General features: G+C 34.2%; 1 protein-coding gene across 3 annotated transcripts in view; it reads left to right on the plus strand.

The window, feature by feature from the left end:
- CDH10 (cadherin 10) overlaps positions 1 to 23,439 on the plus strand; it is a 95,338-nt gene that overhangs the window by 66,907 nt on the left and 4,992 nt on the right. For all 3 annotated transcript variants that reach the window (XM_088170583.1, XM_014875213.2, XM_088170592.1), the window contains exons 4-9: positions 3,775 to 3,894; positions 4,488 to 4,655; positions 9,667 to 9,854; positions 13,152 to 13,405; positions 15,013 to 15,149; positions 17,536 to 17,657. In XM_088170583.1, the coding sequence (XP_088026709.1) occupies positions 3,775 to 3,894; positions 4,488 to 4,655; positions 9,667 to 9,854; positions 13,152 to 13,405; positions 15,013 to 15,149; positions 17,536 to 17,657 (989 nt within the window). The remainder of the gene's footprint in view (positions 1 to 3,774; positions 3,895 to 4,487; positions 4,656 to 9,666; positions 9,855 to 13,151; positions 13,406 to 15,012; positions 15,150 to 17,535; positions 17,658 to 23,439) is intronic.

Genomic DNA, 23,439 nt, shown 5'->3' on the forward strand with positions numbered 1-23,439 from the left:
TATAATTAAAGTTATGTTAAAATATGCCTTCTGAGAACAACAATAATCTGACAAAAGACTGTCTCTGGGCCAGGTTTACCAGGTTTACTGTTGAATTCTAGTTCATGGTACAGAAAAATAGGCAATTATGCAAGCAGAAAATAACAGAATTCACTGGTGCATTATTAATAACATAGATGGTGCCATATTCATAGATTCATAGAATGGTTTGAGTTGGAAGAAACCTTAAAGATCTTCTAGTTCCAAACCCCCTGCCATGACAGGGATGCCACCCACTGACTACGTTGCTCAGAACGCCACCCAACCAGGCCTTGAACACTGCCAAGGATGGGACATTTACAGCTTCTCTGGGAAACCTGGCCCAGTGCCTCACCACCCTCACAGCAAAGAATTTCTTCTTTATATCTAGTCTAAACCTGGTATCTTTCAGTTTGAAGCTATTGCCCCTTGTCCTATCACTGCATGCCCTTATAAAATATCCACCTCTCCAGTATGTTATCACTGTCTCCTTTATGCACTCTTATAGAGCTCAGATTAGGCTCTAAATTCTGAAGGTCAAAGACCAACTTCATCAGAAGCAACCTGTGACTATGTAAAAGACAGAGAAAGACCTAGACCAAGTGATGATCACTAAGTGATCCCTATACTGTAGTTTTTAAGCCCTGGCACAATTGATCATCTTCAATGCCTGTGGATTTCTGGTCTATGTTTCAAACTTGAACAAACAATACATTTGCTTTATTGAGCATCAGTGGTCTTCAGTGTACTGAAGCAAAGCAAAAGCAGCTGGTGTAATTGATACACTGATAGCACTATTCCTGTTCATTTCTTGACATTACTTCTGTCAGGTTTTTAATATGAATTGCTGATTGCCCAGCAGAAACCTAGAGAGCACATCTCTTTTCCTCTCATAGCAAGGGCTGAGATCAAAGGGGAATTCTGCATCCTGAAGGGCTCTTGGAAGTATAGTAGAGCCCTTGCACTTCTCCTGTGAGAAGAAGTGATCCATAAAAGACAAAGAGCTGAGGTAGCATTAAAAAATAAAGTTCATCCTTACCACATTTGGGAAATGGAGTGTACATTGCCCTGATCATAACCCACCAATTTTACTGGATGATAGTGATGAAATTAAGGATCACAAGTCTCTTTCCACAGACTTTAAAGGGAAGAGATGTAAACCTACAGTTTTCAGAAGTCTCTGATAGGTTTTTTTGGGGGGTGTATATATGCAGCCATATTCACTCCACCTGGAGAGAAGCATAGATGATATAATTTGCTGTTTCATATGCATGTGCACTGAAATTGTATTAATCAATATATATTTATTATGGCACTCAAATAAGACAGCAGTAACTGTTAGACACAGTTACACAGTATTACATTTAAAAATGGAATTATAATATATTTTAAAGTTATTTAAAATGTTCTTTAGTTTCCTTCCAAATTATTCTTCAAAGTTGATTCTCTATATATTTTTCAACTAAAATGAAATAAAAGTCTCATACAATTGACCTATTAATGAATATGTCTAGTTTCACAAATGAAGGAAATGTGAAAGCTAGAAAAAAGAAATTATTTAGTTACATGTAATAGAGATAAAGTATTTACTTTCATGGATTTGCAATGTAGAAGTTTCTGATTAATACATCATGTTGTTGTGACAGATGTCTTGATTATGACTGTTGTCTATTTTTATGGATATGAAATGGAGGAGTTGTAAACATTACTTGTACAATTCCATTGGTCAGTGTACTCAGTGACTTGTGGGGTTTTTTGCCTTTTTTTTAACTTGCAGCACTTAAGTTACTGAACATGATTTGTCTTATCCTTCCTTTACACAACTGCTATTTGAGAAAAGGTGTTCTTTAGGAATAAGTATATATTCTAGCACTGTAGAGCTATAGTAGGATAGTCCAAAAGTGCATTTCAGAATCAAGACAACACTCTTCAGAACTTAACTATATTAAACAGAAAGGCCTATTCGCCTTTTAATAGAATAGTTACATAGACTTATATCTACACATGGAGATCAGTGTGGTTGAAGACATAAGACATTTGGGAATCATAGAGAGACAAAGCTTTTAGAACAGACCTATCATTCCCATATTCTTATTTTTTTAAAAAAAGTTCAGATTTTTCAGATTCAGACATATTCTAGATGGTTACTAAAGCAATCTTTAACACAATAGAAAGTTATTTTGTCTTAACTTCTTTATACTTGTGTAGCAGTTTTTTTGTATGTGTCTTTGGGTCTTTTCTATCTTAAATTCGTGATTGATTCCATTTTAATATAGAATAACATAACCAGCAATATGCTTCCTTATGAGATGCCAATACTTTTAGGGGCTTACTGAAACAAGTATTTCTATTCTCTAGCAGTCAAGAACTGAGCACTTCTGAGAACTCGTCTCAGATTCAACAGGCACATGCTCATTCCCTTGATATTGGTGCTATGATTAAACAATTTACTTGCAAAAAGCAGATCTTTTGTCATGTCATGAAATCCCAGATGAATGGAGAAATAGCATTTACTTTTACTTGTTTTTCTATGAATGTTAGAATAAATATGCAGCGTAGGCAGATGATGTGAGGGAGTAAATAGTTGTGTGTGTCTTGGATTTACAGGTGCTTTTTTTCATATTTGGCAGCATTTGGTAGGGAAAATAAGTTTGAAAGAATTAGGATAAAAGGAGAAACAAGTTTTAAAGTCTTCTGATCCTCAGATTAAGCCATGGCTAGCCAGTCATGTGCATATGATGATTGTTTTTAGTTTGTTGTTTTGGGGTTTTTTTTCCCAATTCTTCCGTAAAAATTCTTCCTTAAAATACTATCTGTACTTTATGGATGCGCAGTAGGGGGGGTCTTGTTCATACTTTTTTTCTGTGCTGGAAGAGTTGAACAGGATGGAGAAAATATTTTGATTGAAGAGAAACTGTCAGTGGTAATGGCAAACATTTCATATTTTGAAGGACTGGTATATTCTACTAAAATTTAGAGGAGGTCTTTAAGGTTAGGAAACTTTCTGTAATCTAAATAATCAGCAGATTTCGAAGTTCATATGACAATGTTTCTTCTGGTAGTATCTATCTATAGTAACACTTAGAAAGCAGGGAGAAGTAATGATTTGTTTTTCACAAGTTCCAATGACCTGTTTAATCTTTTTCTATCATGCTCCTGCATGTGTAGTTTCATACCCTTGAACATATCATTGAACAAAAAAAAAACCCAAAAAGAAGAAACAAAGCAAAAAAAAAAACAAAAAAAAACCCCACCCCCCCAAAAAAACCCACAAAAAAAAACCACAAAAAACCCAAAAAATCCCCAAAACAAAAAAACAAACAAACAAACAAACAAACCAAAACCAAAACAAAACAAACAAAAAAAAAAACACACAAAAAACCCCCATTCTTGGCAATGGAAAGCAGGTATTTATTGTAATAAAAACAAATGGCTTCTGCAAAGAGGATGTGAATACATGAAATCATTGTAGCTAGGTAAGGACAAGAATTCAGCTCAGTCATAGCTATTGTTTACATTTTCTAATTAAATCTTAATCACACTTGTGGGATTAGGGAAGTTTATTTTCAATTTATGTAGAAGGAGACCTGAAATAAGGAAGAATGTACCTAATGTTGACTATAAGATCACAAATATATTTGGACAATCCAATCGATATTAGATGAAATTTTCTTTGGTGTCTATTGGAATGGAAATTAATGCTCTGAGACCTCCACATGATGTCATGTGCAACTAAGTTGGCTTTGGATGTTTCAGGTACTTCTGTGGTCCAAGTTACAGCTACTGATGCTGATGACCCTTCATATGGAAACAGTGCCAGAATAATTTACAGCATACTTCAAGGCCAGCCATATTTCTCTGTTGAACCAGAAACAGGTAATGAAAATTTTCATTATTTTCATTTACCATAAACTTTAAACTTTCTCTTTTATTTAAAAGACCTTAGTTCCCCTGAAAAATTTAATTAAAAACTAACTGAAATGAAAGAGAATTTCTTGTTTTTTTCCTCATGATTTATAACTTTTATAATACATATAAAAACTCATTATGAAATTATGAAGCTGTACTGTATGTGTTATAGCTTAAGATTGAAATAATAACACTTTTGATAAAGGCAAGGATAAAGGTTTCTTTCTTAGAAAATATTGGTCTTTTTTTTCCTAATGATTCTACTTGGATTAATAAAAGGTGTTCTTTCTCCTAAACCTTGTGCAAAAATATCTTGAGTCCTTTTTAGCATGAAACTGGAAAGGCACCTGTGGTGTAGAACAAATATTCAACCAAGACATAAAGACTACTATAAGACTACAATAAAACTTATGGACAGAAATGTGTACTTTGATACATTAAATGAATATTTTAGAGATTTATTTCAAGACTAATATAAAAAAAAAAAAAGACACAGTAGATTTCTGCACATAAGCAACAAATGCATCATTAGCCATTTTCCTGTTTTTTTTTTCTTTTAGGTATCATCAGGACTGCATTGCCAAACATGAACAGAGAAAACAGGGAGCAATACCAAGTGGTCATCCAGGCAAAAGACATGGGAGGCCAGATGGGAGGATTATCAGGGACCACCACCGTGAACATCACCCTGACTGATGTCAACGACAATCCACCTCGCTTCCCCCAGAGTAAGCTGCATTTAATAGTAGACTTGTGCTGTAAGAGTTAAGCAGTCACCATCTGGTTTAATTTAGAGAAAATCTAGATTATGTGGCACACATAAACAAAAGGCTTATGTGCTGATTATTATTATTATTAAGGCAGTATATTAAATGTTACAGTAATTTTTGTTAGAAAACAGTTACATGATCAAATATAACTGCAGTAAACCTGGAATTCCTCCCAGTAACATGGGGAGCAATAGTAGGTGGACTCATAAGAGCATTAGAGCAATGTTTTTGCTTTCCTTACCTATTGCTTAAATCCTACATTCTCTCCCACTGGAGAATAAACATGTTGTAATTCTAGATATGCAGAAATGTCTGAATTGAAGTATCTGCTTAAATATTTAATCATCAAGAATGTGGAAAAGAAATTACTTGAAGGGAATCAGACAGATTTGTACTTTTTCAGCTATACAGCTCCAAAACAACATAGAAAATTTCCCAAATTAAGTAAATGGCGTTTAAGGTTTTTAGGGTTTTTTATGGCTTTTTATAATGCTTTTTACCTTTTGATAATACAGCTGTCAAGACTTTGTGTCCTCAAACCAAAATGTAAAAATGTTCTTAGTCTCTATCTGATATGGACTTATTAAACTATGTAATATCGAACTTGTAACAGTTAAGCATTTTAGATACATTTGAAGCCTTTTGCATAAATTGAAGTTGAAATATTTGCAGGATGATTTAGATTTACTTAACATGTAAAGGATTTAGAGTATCTTCACCACACATTTTATACACTCTATAATTCTACTCAATCCAGTAGTTACTGATGCACTCTTCTTGATCAAAATAACAGAATGCGCTTCAAATTATGCTCTTTATGGCACAACTGAAGTACATAATTATATTAAATTTAATATTGCAGTTAATATATATGTGTTTAGCTCAGATATGTATCAGCATGTCGTTTCATATACACACTTGAAATAAAAAAGTCATGCACCATTGAGTAAGTAGAATTTGTGAACTTTCACAAAGGTAATATTTTAAATTTATTGTTAATTTATCATTTTATTTTGTTTTTCCACAAATTTTTATTTATTATTTTTATTGTTATCATTTGTATATAGAAGATTATAGTATTTCCATTGTTGTGTAGGAGATGAATGCTATATTACTCCTCTCTGGACATACTGAAGAAGACTGTTCAAAGAGGTGTCACGTTCAAAAGCCCTACAGAAAAAACAAACAAACAAACAAACAAACAAACAACAAAAAAAAACCAACAACAAAAAACCCCAGTTAAACGTAAGATAGCATAAAAGCTTCAAAAGTGTTTCTTTTTTTCGTTTCTCTTGTTTCTTAAGCATTATGTTAAATTAGAAGTTAGAATCTTTCTAGACCATTTTAACATGACTTATCTGGGAGTCCAACATAACATTTGAAAGAGAAGGATTTCATGTACCATCTCTGCATTTTTCTTTAATGTCAGTTTAAATCAGATGTGTCATTTGCTTTAAAGAAACTTAATTTTACTCTCATAGGCTTTTGTTGTTTGATTCTTATCTCTACTTTCTCTCTGCCAATTTCTTTGTTAGATATAAATGCATGTTTCACTGGAGATGAAAACTAAAACATTTATAAAGATGACACATTTTACTTGATACATGAAAGTAAGAATAGCTATTGACTTTTAAAAAAAATTATATTTAATCTCAAAATGGAAATACACATTATAATGATTCATGATTTTAACAGAGTTCAGTGAGACTGCTGGAATTGAAACTGATTAAGTTAAATTATTCTTATTCAATTCCATTAATAAAAAAACCATATGTATTAGGTTAATGAAACAATAATATTCATATCAGATTTATAAATTACCAGGCTAAGTATTAGAATGCCCATTATGCTTCCATAAGACTCAGCATATTACAGCTATATGTTTCAATAAAATGTTTAATATCAGCTTAAATGTCTTCCACAAGAAACTCATATTAAAATTGTGGAAAATCCAACATGATGTATTGTATCATACTTTCCATAAAAAGAAAGAAAATAAAAATATATATAGAAGAACTCCTAATACCTCTGTTGTCTACATTATGAAGCAAGTATTCTTCAGAATATTTTTCTCTTCTTAAACATATACTAAAACCCACATAGATAACAGGGATGATGAGATTGAAAACGTTTTCAAGGTGCTACAGAAAAGTCTTCAAAAACTTCAGACATTGGATCTGTTTCAACTGTAATATTTCCAAGAAATATTTCTCAGAAGTAAGGAGATAGAGTTGACCAGTGATAAAAATACAATTTATGGACTTAGAAGCCCGAGTCTGAATGAAACTCAGTGCACCTGAATAATGGCAGCCTGTGTCTCTCATGTACTACTTTATAATATTTACCTTTACATTATATGCCTATTCAAGAGTGAATGGGAAGAAGGGTAAATGGAAAAATAAGATTGGTTTTTCGTTCTTTATGACTGACTAAAGTATTTGCAGTCCCAAGTTTGTAGACTTTAATCCTCGAGCTGATTTCTGCTCTCTTTAGTGTATGGAAACATATTCTTTTCCTTGATCCTCCCATTTCTTTTCCTGACAGACAAATGAAAGGACATCATTCACTGGAGTAAATACAAAGAGTAAACTACTTTCCTTGAAAAGAGTGAAGTAAGATTGACAGCAGAATTTTGCAAGGATGATTCTACTTTGGTGTACTTTGTATTCTGACATAGTGTCTAAAGTTGTACTGCGTCCCATATTTAGTCAATGCATTAAATGTCTTCAGTGACAAAAATAATAAAATTAAGTGTCTCATACTATGGTGGAGATTTCTAGAAATAGATAGGTTAGACTAAAAATTATCTTTTAGATGATAAGTTTCTGGTTATTTTCCCTCTCTGTTTTCACTACCTTATTAGCAATTCATGATATGAGTTCTTACCACTTTGTAGACTAAATTAATGACTTTGATATTGCACTGGGACTCAAAGTAGTGTCCACAAGGCATAGCTTAGGGACGTAGTTTTAAGGGCTGAAGAAATAAAAAAGTGAGGAATAGTTGAAACCTCATAAAAAATAATTATAACATATAAATATTAATTGGGGAAAAAATAATTTAAAAAAACCACCAAAACAACACTGTTTCAACATAGTCTCCTATAGTACTGCTTAAAGTATAAACTGGGGGAAATTTTTGTTTTGCTTTTTTTGTAACCATTAGGAGATTAGAGAGTTTCTTTTTTAGTGAAGTATACAGATTTAAATATTACAGAAAGGTAATGAAAATGTTAGAGAAAATGCAGGATAAAGTACTCAATTGAACATCAAATTGTGACTGTGAAAAAATAAACACATATAAATAGAATGTGGTGTGTACATGCCATAAATAATTAATTCTGCTGCTATATGTCAGTTTAATATTAAAACATGCTTAAGTAAAATTATGTAAAGAAATTAAAGTACTTCAGTGTTCTTCATTCAACATTTAATTGCAAACTTAATGTGAATGCATTTATTTTTTAATTTTTTTTTTTCAGGTTTGTCAAATGAGAACATAGTAATGCAATAGAACAGAAGAAAAAAACAAAAAAACAAAAAAAAAAACCTCTGTAGAAGCACCAAAAAAATCTCAAATGACCCAATAAATAATAGGAATTTATTTCTGTAGTGAGCGTCACTCTGTAGCTGGCTTGTAATACACCAATAATCCTCAAATGACTCATGCTTTCCTGAGATATGATGAAATCATATTGTCAGTGACCTTCCCATACAACGTTGCCAATCTCTCCCCATAATTCTTCTGGATTGTTCAAAACTAATACTCCCTTAATGGACTTTTCTGTACTACTTATTTGTGGCAATATATGTATGTGTTGCTTTTTGTGTAGCCATTCAACTTTTTACTGTTGTGGTTGCTGCCTTTTACCATTTCCACTTTTGTGTTATTTCAAGCATGCTTCTAACTCCTTTAACTTTCATAGTCTCTAAATAGAACAAAAAAATCTTAGAAAACTTAACTAAGGCTGTAGAAGAAAATGTTTTCCAAGAGAGATTTGATGAATTCACTTTCATCTTTGGAATGACAACTGTAGATGCATTAATTTTAAAATATTTTTTTCTGAGAATTCTTCATAGCGGATTATGTCCCCTATGTGTTTTTCTAGCATATGTTCCAACAGATGGGATCAAATATTTCAACCCTTATTTACAGTTTTCACACTAAGGCTAGGACATAGAAGGCTAAAATATATGTTAAGATACTTATTTCAAATTACTGCAGCATATCTGAATGATGACAGTTTTATTCCTATGTATTTTATCAGCTGTATGACACCACTGTAAAGGGATATAACTGAGATAAGAAAAGTAGCACAAACCAAGAATTGCAATATTCGTAAGTCTTTTTAAGTATGAATTAACTACTTTAACATAATAACATAATAGGCACCATTTCTGCTAGTACATTTTTAAAACACCTCCCCTTGCATTAATGTGTGATTCAAATTTATTTAATATGATATCTTACTGTCTAATTTTAAAAGCTGGAATGTCAATCTGTTGCATAGAATTGTCCAGGAAAATCAAGGAATTCTATTATTGTTATTGCTTCCATGATAAAATACATGTAAAATATATCTCAAAGATTGCCCTTAGATATTAAGGAGTAAAAAAGAAGAGTGAAATGTGGCAAGAACACAAAGCAGTCTTTCCAGATGATATTTCAGGAATGAAAGGAAAATGAGGACAAGAAAATTACAAGGAAAAGAAAGGCAAGAAGAGTGCAGATTTTTCACTGAAATAGAATAAAGGTCTTTCACAACCCTACTTTTCTATGAATGTTTTTTTCCTACAATTTTGTTTTCAATCTTCTTTATAAAGCTTTCCTCTGGATAGTTCTCTGCCTCAAGTTTTCTAGAATAAAAAATACACAAAATTATGTTATCACCTATTGTGTCACACAGTGTTACTTCATGCACATGTACCAGTTTGTGGGGGTCCTGAACGGCTCTTTGTCTCTTTGACAGGTACCATCCATCTCCGCATTCCTGAGTCCTCCCCAGTTGGGACAGCCATTGGCAGCGTTAAAGCCACAGATGCGGACACTGGAAAAAATGCAGAAGTAGAGTACAGAATTATAGATGGCGATGGGACCGACATGTTTGATATTGTGACACAGAAGGACACACAGGAAGGCATCATCACTGTGCGAAAGGTGTCTGTTAACAGCATTCACTAAATGATCTTGATGTCAATGTTATGTCACAAACATTCATTGCTTACACCATGTGATAACACATGCTAACTGCTTAACATTTGCAAGCATTCCCAATCAGTGACAGGAAAAGTACTATTTCCTTTCAAGAGGAACCGGAAATAAAAGGTGGTGACCATATCTAAGATGCAGTTTAGGCATAAAGCATTGTTGCCAGCAAAGTATGAAAACGTGGACTAGTCCGAATGTGTTAGCACTATCTCTGTGATTTCAAATGCAGATTTCTGGGGTATTTCTGTGACCTGCTTTCTTCAGCAAACAATCAGCAGCTCACTCGCTAATGAGAGACATAGATGTTCCTTCTCTGTGAGAATCTCATCTGCATGGGTGAGATGAGATCTGTATGCCAGAACACAGACATGAGTTTCAAATGATATGGTTTTGTTCCTGTTTCCAATGTATGAGAGGGCTGCCACCTTGATACCTAGGGAGGCTACCTGGAACAGAGGCTAGACAGTGTTAAAGGAATAAAGCAGGTAGTTCTTAAAAGCCCTTGAAAGGATACACCTTGGGCTGTACAAAAGCCTGGCCATGGCTCCACCCAAGATGGATGACAGGTCAGATGTCTTAACATTTTTGTAAGTTTTGACCCATTTACATATTGGGGCTAATTTTCCATTTATAGCTTCAGGTCATGAAGTCCCATCCTCCCAGATTGCTCTCCTCAATTCATTGTTGTTTACACTTTTTGGGCTGAAGCTGCAATGGTGTCCTTGGTTCTTGTGCTGGAAAAGGATTGTTTTGTCTAACTGTACTGTGAAGAGAACTTACTAACACTTTAAATTAAGTTCAGAGTCACACACCAATGCGGTAGGGAATCTGAAAAATATAAAAGCTAAAACTTAAGGCATGAACATGAGCATTGTGTATGTAATGAAGGTGTTCCTTTTCCAAGCTAGCTTTAGTTCTGCCCTCTGTCTTGAATTGTCAGAGCAATTTTCAGCTGTTTGTCTTCTAAGTCTAAGATCTCACAAGTAGAAATGCTACTCCTCAAAACTTTCCCTTCCAGAAGTCCCTTGGTCCTTGCCTTTGGGTCTTTGAGATAAACTCCAAAGAATTCAGACACCATTTTTGAGATAAATCACTGTTTATATCAGCTTTCCAAACAGAGGTCCTTAAGCATAGAATAATGAAACAAACAGTGTTATAAAATATACCTCCACATCTCTTGATAATGGCAACCAAGGAAGAAGTTCTGCAAAGAGTGTTCCTTTTTAATTTCTGTGTTTTATTGTGTTCATAGTCAGAGTAGCTGTTTATCTGGGAAAAAATGAAAAAATCGAAAAAACCTAAAGTTTGAGGTCTTGTATTTTTCCTTTTCCTTTTCCTAGTTTGTGAAGGCTTATCTTGAGATGCTTTTTTCTTGTTTGCTTCAGATTCTCACATAGATATTAAATGAATAGTGTCTTGAAAAAAAGTCTAGTAGCTGAATCAAGCACAAGAAATTTCCTAAATTATAATACAGCAGTTCCAAAAACGTCAATAAATACTAATGAACGAGATCTTCTGATTTTGTCATTAACAATCCGACAGAATTTGCATTTTTCAGGATGCTTTTGCAGTCATGAATAAGTAGTTTATTCAATACCACAGACAACAGCACTAACAAGCAAGGAAGATGAGAATGCTCAGTTCATTGATTCATTAAAATAGTCTCCTTTTTTTATTAATATTTATCCATGTTGATTGTAATTTTTGTTTTCAGTGGTGAATAACTGCAAATAGCTTATGTTCCTTTACAAAGTCTCTAAGTTATTAAGTCTGAACTTCTTATGTGCTGTAAAAGAACTTTTTCTATACAAATTTTTCTATACAATTTCTCACAGACAAAATAATTGATTTTCCACAATTTCATATATTTGAGCAAGAATTTTTTTAATTACTGCTGATGTGCTGGAATGTCTGTATAATCCACAAGTTTTATATCCATGTTTTGCACTCTAGATGGACAAGATGTCTAAATTGGATGTGAATGTTGTAGTAGCAAGTTTACATATTCATAGTGCGCATTCTGCCAGATTAAACCCATTAGAAACAATCAGGACTAGCATGTCTTCTTTGCTTTTAGGATTGAAGCCAGTGTTCCTTAACAGCTGAATGATGCACTTTACAGACACAGCAATAGCCTCAGATCTAGGTTAAATAGTTGTGGTTTTCAATTGTATTCATAGATAATCTCCCATCTGCTCTGACTTTTTTAAAACAAGTCTGGGGAAGGGGGAAACTCATTCTTTCACTGGACTGCATCTTTCTGCATTTGAATAGTATATTTAAATATATAACCTGTCACTTTGGCATTTTTAGTTAACATAAATTAGTGTTTAAAAGCATCTAGGCAGAAAAAAATAAGTCGTCAACCATCCATTTTGATGAATGAAAACTACCAGTTCTATATCTCTCTGAGAATCTGTGAGAGTTAATAAAGTATTCTTTGTATCAGAAAAGTAGATTTTCAGCTTGCTCATTTCCTTAGAATCATTAATTAGCTAACACTTTTCATCTATGACAGCTAGAAAAATTTGAAGGAATAGAATTCTTTTCTATCCAAAATGATTTCTAATTATAAATGTGAATTGCTCCTCCTTCCATTTTGAAAAGGAACTGCTGACATAAATGTCAAATATATTTTCAAAAAAAAAAAACCCTTCTGATGTTGGATTCATTAAATTAAATGAAAAGGAACAAGATTAAACCCTACTGTTTCTCTAGATATAGAGCTTTGACACACATACCTTCCTCAAAAGACACCTAAAACATTCCTGATATTTAAGGCCTTGACAATAAGAATACTTTGGGCATTTTGATTATCCAGGAATTTACAGAATTTCCTTTGGAATATTAGTGTTGAATAACTTGTTCTGGAATGTTTCTATTTCCAGTCAGTATCTCAAGCATTTTAAATGGTTATATGATTGTTTCAAATCCATATGCTTGTGAAACAGCTGCAAAATTCCCTAAATAATTGGTTAATTTGCAGTGAAAATCTTTTTGTTATTCATTCTGAGGTAATTTAACTAATAGTTAGGAAAAGATACTTCTTCTAAAAACTATAGTAATTTCTTAGTCGACAAAGCGACTCCTGTGGTGGGGAAAACATTAGTTGTGTTCGTGTTCCCACAATGCAGGGCAGGATCTGATAAGGCTTGAACCCTCTTCAGTTTCCATTACGTACATAGGTAAACATCTGCCAATATGTAAAGCTAATTTAATAAAATTTATCACAATTTTCATTTTTAGCCACTGGACTATGAGACAAGACGACTTTATACTTTGAAAGTAGAAGCTGAAAATACCCATGTGGATCCCCGTTTTTATTACCTTGGGCCTTTCAAAGACACAATTATTGTGAAAATCTCTGTAGAAGATGTAGATGAACCTCCTGTTTTCAGCAGATCTTCTTACCTTTTTGAGGTGCATGAAGATATCGAGTTGGGGACAATAATAGGAACGGTAATGGCACGAGATCCTGATTCTGCCTCAAGTCCAATAAGGTAATACTTCAGTGTCTCTAAACACATTATTTGCTAAAGAAATTAAGATAAATAGTAAGTCGACATTAATTTCACATAGAGTTTTTTTTTTATTATTTATTAGTGTTCCAGAGACAGACTGAATTGTGAAGGGTGCTATCTGTAAACCTACAAACATGTCAGGCAACCTCAATTTACTTGCACACAAGGGGCACACAAAATATTTTCCAGTGCCTCAATTCATGGAAAACTTGATTTCAAGTAGACCCATCAGGATTGCTTCTTGCTTCATACTGTGAAAAGCTTTTAGAGTGCTGATGAAACAAGTTCTAGTCTTCTTAAAACTAACATCATGTATGAAGTAAAACGAAATGCTTATCATATAAGCCAAGTAATCTTAAATATAATTTCTCTAGAAAATAGCAAGTTTTATTTTATTCTAGTTAAGAATAAAAAAACGTTATTAGAGCTAGCTAGTTAGGAGTTATTAGTGTAAGCTAGTAGCAAAAAAAAAAAAAAAAAGAAAGAGTAAGTCTTTATTGCACTATCACAAGTTTTCATTGGCTGTTCCAATTTCCTTTTTTTGTTGGTTTTATATTAATTTTGTTGTTGACTTGTTTGTTGGGGTTTTATTTGTTTGTGTTTCATATTTACTGCAACTGTGTGTGGTGGAGTGAGCAAACAGCCACCAAAACCATATAGATACTACTTTCATATATTAGAATTATTTTATTTGGCTCAATTTAGTTAAGTATTGTAAGTGAAACCAGATGCACTTGATGAACAGTTTAGATCATTCATAAACTTTTGTAGAAACATAAACGTTTGTTTCTATTGTACAAGTGTACTATATAACTTTTTAAAAAACTTTAGCTCAATTTGACACATATTCTGGTAATTGTTCTGTATTTGGCAAAACCCTACATTCAATTCCACATCAAAGGTTCAATTCTAATTTGAAGGCAATGTTAAATATTAAAAAACATCGGGAGAAGAAAAAAAAAAAAAAAAAAGAGGAAAGAGAAATTTTCTGACACTAGTTTGACACTACCATATCATGTTGGTGGACATCTTGCCTGCCAGAAGTACAGCAATGACAGAAATATAGAAGGTCCTTTAACATCTATGAATGAAGGTGAAAGTGAAAGTTCTGCATGTGGACTTATTTTTATACAGGTTTTTATCTTGATCTCTAGTGACTTAATACATCCTAAATAGTAGAAGCTGAGCTTATAGCAATACTTTTGAACAGCTTGTAAATTAGCTGTCAGTCTCAGTCTGAAGAAACATTATGTCAAAGACTATTTTCCTTTCAGGATTAAATTAATTATTTAATTAATATATTGAAATTCTGATTCTTTTAAAACAATTCTCCTATATTCTTGTAATAGCTCCAATTATCAAATATTACACTATTGTATCACGTTTTTAAAATTCGAATTTTAATTCCTTATTCTATGGAGCTTACCTTCAGAATTTTCAGAAGTATTTATAGAAACTAAATATATGTCTTTTCAAAATTAACCTCTATAATGTGAAGCATAAAAACTGCACTTACTTGTGAAAAATATGTTTTCTTTGACTTCCTATAATTTTGACGATACTTTTTATTTCATTACTATATTTAGGTTTTCTCTGGATCGCCACACTGACCTTGATAGGATATTTAACATTCATTCTGGAAATGGGTCCATCTATACTTCTAAGCCACTTGACCGTGAGATATCCCAATGGCACAATCTTAGTGTTATAGCAGCTGAGATTAGTAAGCTAATTTGCTTTTTCTTTTTCCTTTCAGTTTTCCTTAGCTTGTAAAGTTACAGCTGCAATTTTATGATGATAATATCCCTCCTTGATTTGCTCCCTGCACCTTCCTACTAGATGTTCTGCAAAAGTGAACTGTGGGATAGCTAACAGCTTGTCTCCTCATTGCTCTTTTCCCCACCTACCTCTATCACTGACTTTTAATGTCCGAGTTACTTCTGAAATGTTAGCCAATTAAATAAGGCAGAAGTAATTATTTTTATTCCATTTCTTGGAGGACAATAACATGATTTTGCTATTCAAATAGTTGAGTTTAGCATAGTAATCTATGTTTTTGTCTCTATTATTTTCTTTGTTTCCTTAGAAATACTTTCATGATCTCTTCCTGTGGTACCTACACCTACAGCTCTTAGAATCAATATATCTTAAAAGTTCCATTCAGTTTGATCCCAAAGCTGTAGCATTTCTTAGACCATTTAAAACATCTCTCTGTAAATATTTTTATGTTAAGAGTAGAAAGAGAAGAACAGATAACCTCCTAAACCTACTACATTATTAAGAATAGCTTTAATCAATGGACAGAAAAATTTCTAAGGGACAAAGATCTCATTTTTGAAATCATCAACTAAGAATCACTTCCTCTCAAAGTCACTAATTTTTTTAGGGCTAATTCTGTATGAGTCAAAAAAAAGGAAAAAAAATATACTGATCAGCAGTGAAACGTGGCTGGCAAGAGCTACACTGCAGAGGAATAAATGCAACATTGTGTCCTGCCAATTAAACATTCTGCATAAAAAAACCAAAAACCAAAAACCGAACCAAACCGAACCAAACCAAACCAAATAAAAAAAAAGACACACACACACACAAAAAAGACCAAAAAACTCACAAAATCCAAAAAAACCAAAAAACAAACCACAAAAACAACAACAACAAAAAAACTGTAGGGTTTTTTCAAAAAGCTTTTAATTTTTTCTTGTGATGCTTTGCAACCATTCAGAGTGCTGTCCAATGTTGTACAAATTATTTTCGGATTTACGTAATGTTGAAACTTAGCATCCTTGTATGACTAGATCTTAGTGCTAAACTTATCTCCTTGTCAGGAAACTTAGAGCAAATTTACATTTTGGACATATCTGGAATAGCTAGCATTCTCCACAGAGATATGTTAATTTTGCAGAGACAAATTAAGACGGAGATTTAGACCTTTAAATATTTTAAAATGTTACCTGTGAAGAATGACAGAATGTGAAAGCAGTGTTAGAAGTGATTTGTAAAGTTAGTACAAACATACAGAAGGCTATGAAAAACTGTGTCCTAAACCGGGAAATTTAAATAATTCAGGATGTCAAAAAAGATCCACATCATGCTCTTTAGCACAGGTTTCACTGCTAACAAGCCAATGTAATTCCAGCTGCTCCTAAATGTCTTTTGTTTTATTTGAAGCAGAAGAAAAGGGGGGGGGGGGGGGGGGAATAAGTAATTTGGAGCAATCTGTTACTGTTGTTACTTATCCAATTCCATTAATGTTGAATAATCACATAGTGCTCAGCTGCCACACAGCAAAATTCCAAGAAACAGTTGCACTTTTTTACATCCAGGCATTGTTTAATATTTTTGGTATGGCAACAAGATCAGCAAGTGAAAACAGGGACATTTGTATTCCTGAATTAACCTAGGCTAACAAAAGAACACTCTAAATAATAGTAGGATCTTGGCATTTGGCAAGGGGGAACTTATTCTTGTTTCTGAATCTGAGGTCTGAAAATATGCATTTATATTTTTAAAGGCAATTTAAACCTAAAATATTATTATTGCAATAAATTCTTTACCAAATTTTTGGAGGAGTACTTTCATGTTTTGTTGCAATTTCTTTGAGGGGCAAGAGAGGAAAGTCACACTTGAAAATTTTTCAAAATGTGTGTGCATATCATCGAATAAATTAACTCTATCCCAGCCGAAACCAACACAACGCACAAAGTCAATGATGTCTTTTCTCTGTAAAGCTAACTAGATCACAAAGAATTTTAAAATTAAAGATCAAAACCTTATAAAACCTTGAGCTCACCAAGTGATTAAATTTGTTATTGTAGTAGTGTGCATACATTTCATACATAATATTTGAATATATTATTAACATTTCCAACTGCCTATCTTCACGAAAAACTTAATTGCTCATTAGATCCCAATACTTCATTTTTTTTTACTCTTCAAAAAGAATTTCCTTATTTTCCAGAAGGTCTGATTCTGACTTGTTTCTGGTTTGTACACTAAATATTGACCAGATTCAAACTTCATTTTACATGTGTATTGCTCATGAAATTTGGAAGGAAACAGAAAACTTAATAAGTAAATAATCTCATGTTTCTTCTCTCTTCTGCTGTCAGACAACCCCAAAGATACTACTCGTGTTCCTGTCTATGTAAGAATTTTGGATGTTAATGACAATGCCCCACAGTTTGCTGTATTCTACGACACTTTTGTTTGTGAAAATGCAAGAGCTGGACAGGTATGCCTTTGATAAACACTTCCCACTATCCAGTTTTGCTACAGCACGGAATTGTAGATCATTCTTGCCTATTTCTTAGAAAAATCATATCCAAATTAGCTTTTGAAATGTTAAAATGAAAGCCAAGAAGTTCTGTGAGGCTTAGAGTGAAATCTTGATATGTTACAAGTGCATCATTGTTTCAATCACCACTTTTCCTTACCTAACCTTGTACTGCTGTTAAATCCTGACAAGATATGTCCATGACATATCTTAATTTCACAAAGTAGATCACTCTAGGAACTAAAAGGTTTGGGCCATATTTTCAGTAATTCTACAATATTCAGATATAAAATTCAGATACATTTAAATCCATGCTGATCATGATTACAAACAAAAAAATCTGTCACACTTTTTTTTTTTCCAATTGTTAGATTTATCTTTCATTATTACACCAAAAATATCTGAAAAGAAAACAAACATTTTTTACATTGTAACATAATTTATTTTTTTTTTTGCTTCTTAGGGGCTACGCAATGTGTACTTTAATTTAAGTGAAATGAAGTATAGTGAAATTAAGTGAAATTAAGTACTTCTTAATACCTAATTCCCAATAGGCTGTTGCTTATTAGAACTCTTTAAAAACTGTTTTCCTATTACACGTCCCAGAGCATAATCAGCCAATAATAAAGCCTTTAAAATGGTAGCTGCAGAACCTCAGTGCAGCCCTTTCAGTACGCTTGAATATAATGTGGTGGAAGTGCCGGCTTGTCTTAACTGTTGGATTCCCACAGGTATAGCATTCAGGTTGTATTGCAAATTTCACATTCAGGTTGTCATTCTTCCTTCCAAAGTGACATCAGTTTGAACTTAGAACAAAGAATTTGAGGCCCAAATTTATAATGCATAAAATATCTAAAGGTACTGAGCAAGTGCATTCATCTGCTGTGACAATCATAAGAGAATTCAAGCTATTAGATAAAGAGAAATCATGGCTAAAAAGATAGAGTCTTGGACAGTTGAAGTGTCTTCTATGAATGCTAAATTAATATTTTAATAATTTTCAATATGACATATGGATTAAGAACTGTAAAAGAAGAACATTGAATTTTCCTCTTCCAACTTCACAAAAAACATCCTGTGTTAAAATATATATATATATAAATGCATGACTCCACAAATTTTACTCATCTGAGTTTTCAGAATTTTTTCTGTGCAGGTTACTAGTTCTAGAATATTCCTAGTTCTAGGAAATGTTAATAGGACAGTTAAATTTCCATGTAAATGTATTTTGAGGAACAGCTTTTTCTGCGCTATCTAAACTATTGAAGTCAGTATAATTTAAAAGTAAATGTAAAAGTTATTTCAGCATTTCATTGTTTTGTTGCTTACAATCAGAATAGGCTGTCAGTTAAAAAGTTGAATAAAATAGTACTAAGCACTTATAAATAATGATTGAGATGATAAATAAGTTTGCACATCCACAAATGCTTAAATTGTTACAGAGCTCAATAGTGTCTTTATCAGAAAAAAACCTGCCAAAGTTATTGAGAGGGCCATAAATAGAAATGTGTTTTAAGAAATATGAGTTGCAAATGATTGCTTAAAGAAAACAATTCGCAGGAAGAGAATACATGTAATGCAGGATAACATGAATAATCTATTTGAATGTAATTATATTCTTCTTGTTTGCTGGGAGCTCATAAATAAGACTTTTTATTTTTCGAATTCAATCTGTCCTGAGAGAATCTAATCAATCCAACTGAACATGGTTCTCTGAGCTTGATTCCTCCCACATTTCTGCTATTTTTCTTCCCTTTCAGGTTTTCATAATTACATTTGATCCATGAAATTTATATCTTCTATTAGGTCACTGAAACTAATGATGCTTCATCAGTCACAGATTTTGTTATTCATTTCAGTATTTCCCATCTACTAAAGACAGATATTGTAGTGAATATTATACTTTTCCATTTACTTACCTTGTGCAGAAGCCTAAATTTTATACATACCTATATATAGACACACACATATTATATATGATACCTAGGAAGGTGCACATAAATCCATGTATACAAACATATATATGCAAATATATAGTAAGAGAGAAATGTGACTTTTGCAGTCTGAATGACTTAAAGGGCCTGTGATTGTTTTCCTGCTTGCTATTACTGCTGATGCTAGATCGTACCATGAACTTACAAACAAAGCAAATATCCTATCTCAAAAAGCTCAAGCTATACACAAGCAGCACCTCTGGCAAGATGCTATTTTGGTGATTACTGTACTTTCGACCCCCCACAAAAATGAGGACAGTCTTGGTGTGATGGCATAAAGAGGACACAGGCATTCATGTGACCTACACAAGGCTGACTCAATAGGAGTTCAGGGAAATAAAGCAGCAAAATGCTCAGACTGTTGCAGCCCTGAAACCAAAGAAGTTCAGCTGTCCTCCGCCCCCAGGTGAGAAAAGCCAGGAGCTGGGCATCTGGACAGATGGAATCCCACTGGTTTTGTCAGCTCCCAGCTGTCACATGTCTGGCAGCTCAGCTGCCAGCCTCCAAAGATCCTCTAATGTAAAAGATAAGAATCAGTTTAGAAAGCAGAAGTCAGTCCTGCTTTAGAGAGATCTTGCATGGAAGCCAGGTATAACTTTTTAATATATTCATTTTCCCTATAGTAGATATCAGAAGAGAGGCCCTTCTCTATTTGTAAATGATCTGCCAAAAGAAAAGAAGGCAGGAGTTGACCTTGGTCAGCAGCCGGGTGCCCGCCCAGCCACTTCCTCCCCCCTCAACAGTGTAGAGGCAGAAAAGATGAATAAGAAAATGGCCTGAGACAAAGACAAACTTACAAATTACCATCACTGGCAAAACAGACTCAGTTTGGGGAAAATTAATTTAATGTGCTTTCCATTAAGCGTGGAGTAGGATGGCGAGGAGCAAAGAGAGAAGAACAAAAACAACTTCCATTAATGCCCCCCTTTGTTCCCAAGTTCTCCTTCATACATTCACTACTGACTTTCTTTTCCTGGACACCCCGTTCTCCTCACACTTTTCCCTACCCCAGTGTGAGCATTCCCCATGGACTGCAGTACTTCAGGATAAATCTGCTGCAGCATGGGATCGTCTTCAGGTCCACAGGCCCAGCCGTGTCCCGCCGTGTCCCTGTGTGGCCGCAGGGCCATCCCTGCCGGGTCTCTCCCGGCCCGTCCCTGCTCCCGCTGTCCCCTCGGGGCTCGCAGGGCTGTTTCTCGCTCGGTTCCCCTGGCTCAGCCCTGCCTGCCGGGCAGCGTTTTGCCCTCCCTTGCCCAGGCTTTCCCCGGGGCTGAGGGGCTCAGCCGTGCCCTGCGCTGGGGCCGCTGCAGCCGCTGGCACCGCCTGGGGCCGGGCCGGGCAGCGCCGCTACAGCCCCGCTACTGACCCGGTACTGACCCGCTACTGACCCGGTACTGCCCCGGTACTGACCCGCTACTGACCCGGTACTGACCCGCTACTGACCCGGTACTGCCCCGGTACTGATCCGGTACTGACCCGGTACTGACCCGCTACTGCCCCGGTACTGACTCGGTACTGCCCCGGTACTGATCCGGTACTGCCCTGGCGCCAGCACTGTGATACCCCCACCTGACTCAAGTACACCGTGATGCTTAAATGGCTTGCTATTATCTTGATGTTACTAGCCTTCATTTTACCAAATCCATACATGCCCACTCCCTTTTCACGTGGCCAAGTGTTATGCAAATAGGTCTAGCACATAATGGATTCTCTTTCAAAGACAAAGTATGAATGATAGAGCCTATTTTCCTTTTTCCGATAACTTAATGCAGTATAGATTATATAAGCACACTAGGTTTCTTGAACTAATTCTTTTTATGGTGCTTCTCATGTTATCAGCTCGTTTGACCCATATAACAGTCCTTATCAGGGATGCTTTTCTCACCATAATCTTGCTTAAACTTGGCTTTTGGGATCTTCATATTTCCAGAGATTTCCCTGTTATATTCACCAAGTGTCTTTCTAAAAATATCGAAAATCCATATCTATTGAAAAACTAAAATAATTGAAGGTTTTTCTAGCATTCAATTTTCTCTTCCTATTTTTCAAATATTTCTATAAAACTTCTTAAATCCTTTAATCCTGAAGTGCTATTTTATCTTTGCTTATTGAATCTCTTTTATTTCTCTTGACAAATGACAATTTGTGATCAATTTACTTGAAATGTTGTTGTCTTTCTTTCCCAGTTCCCCTGATTCATTCTTACTTTAGCTTCTTCACTATATTGCCATAGATCTTGTACCTTCCAGTGATTTTACAAGTATCAGAATTTTGTCTTTGTCTTACCTTTTCCAAAAACTCTCAAGAGTTTACTTTTTTTCACTCAGGCAAGAAAAAGTTTTTGAACCGCAAATTGATGTAGGGTTTCTAAGGAGTTCTGCTTTCTTTTTCTTAATACCACATTATATTTTCTTTCTTTGTCCTGAATTTAAAAGCAAATGTATAGTATATTTTAGAAGAAAACATCTACCTAAATAGTTGATAGAACTGACGCTTGCAGAGGTCCTACCAAGCAGAAAGATGAATTTTGTTGGAATAAGCAGACCATACAGCAAACTTGTTTCCACTGGTTTATCCATTTTTTAGTGGCTAATGACCCTCGTGACTGCTACTGGGCCCTTAATTTCCTGTCTGCTATCATGCAGAGTAACATCTTCGGCTTCCCTGCAATTGCTGCTTTGTGGCATTTCTAGAAAGAAGCAACTTAGAGTGTTATACCCCTATTTACAAGGTAAATGGCTGGCAGGTCCAAGAGAGAAAAACTGTTTGAAATGAAACCATATGTAAAACAAGATTTATCACGTTAAAATAGCAACAAGCGTTATCAGGAAACAGTTTTCAAACTGCAATATAATGCTTTCAGTTCTACACACTCTTTTTAAACGACGAGTATGAACACTCAGCAAATCAGTTGATTTTTGTCAGCCTAACACCATGGTCTCTAGTTGTGAAGTAAAATAAACTAGTGGGGTTTTTTACTTCATTTTGTAAGTATCTATGCAAATTCATATGCTAGTTGCTCATTAAATAATTAAAATATTAATTATTCAAAACAAAATAATAGTCTGTACTTTCATTATCAGTTTTATTCATTTAGAAAGTTATTGGAGGATTATTTAAGAAAACAGATTTAGAGAAACACAGAACTCCTGTTGAAAAAACAAGGAAGGTGCTATATTAAAAGAAATCCCACCCTTGCCTCTTCAAGAAATTTACTGCTATTTTTTGGATGGACAAGAGAGAAGCTGAGAGTTAGTCATATGTTTTTTAAGGCAAACAGGAGTGCACTGCAGTTGTTGATGTTAAAGATTATCAGACCTGACAAAAGCTGCCATATGAAGAGAAATGGCTGTATTTGGAAGAACTGGAAGAGGAAAAACAAACAGGGCTTAACAAGTACACCACAGGGAAGGAATAGTGGTAAAAATTAGATGTAATTCCATGGTTGAAAGAGCAGTGCAATTTAAAATGATGGATAAGAAGTGAAGAATAAAAATTATCTATGGACTAAAGATTAATCTATATTTGGAAGTTAAACTTAAGAACATAACTGAACCTTCAAGCATGCTTGCACAAAAATCCAGACTTAAATTCAGTTTATATGCTACGGTATAAAACAAGCCCCAGTCAGAAATTAGGCAATAAAGTGAAAAATAAAAGTCAAAAAACTAATTTTGCTTGGGAAACAATATTTTGCCACTCTTAGGTATAGAAATTTTAGAAAAAAAAAGCCACATATTCACTTA

Source organism: Sturnus vulgaris, chromosome 1 (genome assembly GCF_052056855.1).
Source record: "Sturnus vulgaris isolate bStuVul1 chromosome 1, bStuVul1.hap1, whole genome shotgun sequence".
Classification (NCBI taxonomy): Eukaryota; Metazoa; Chordata; class Aves; order Passeriformes; family Sturnidae; genus Sturnus; species Sturnus vulgaris.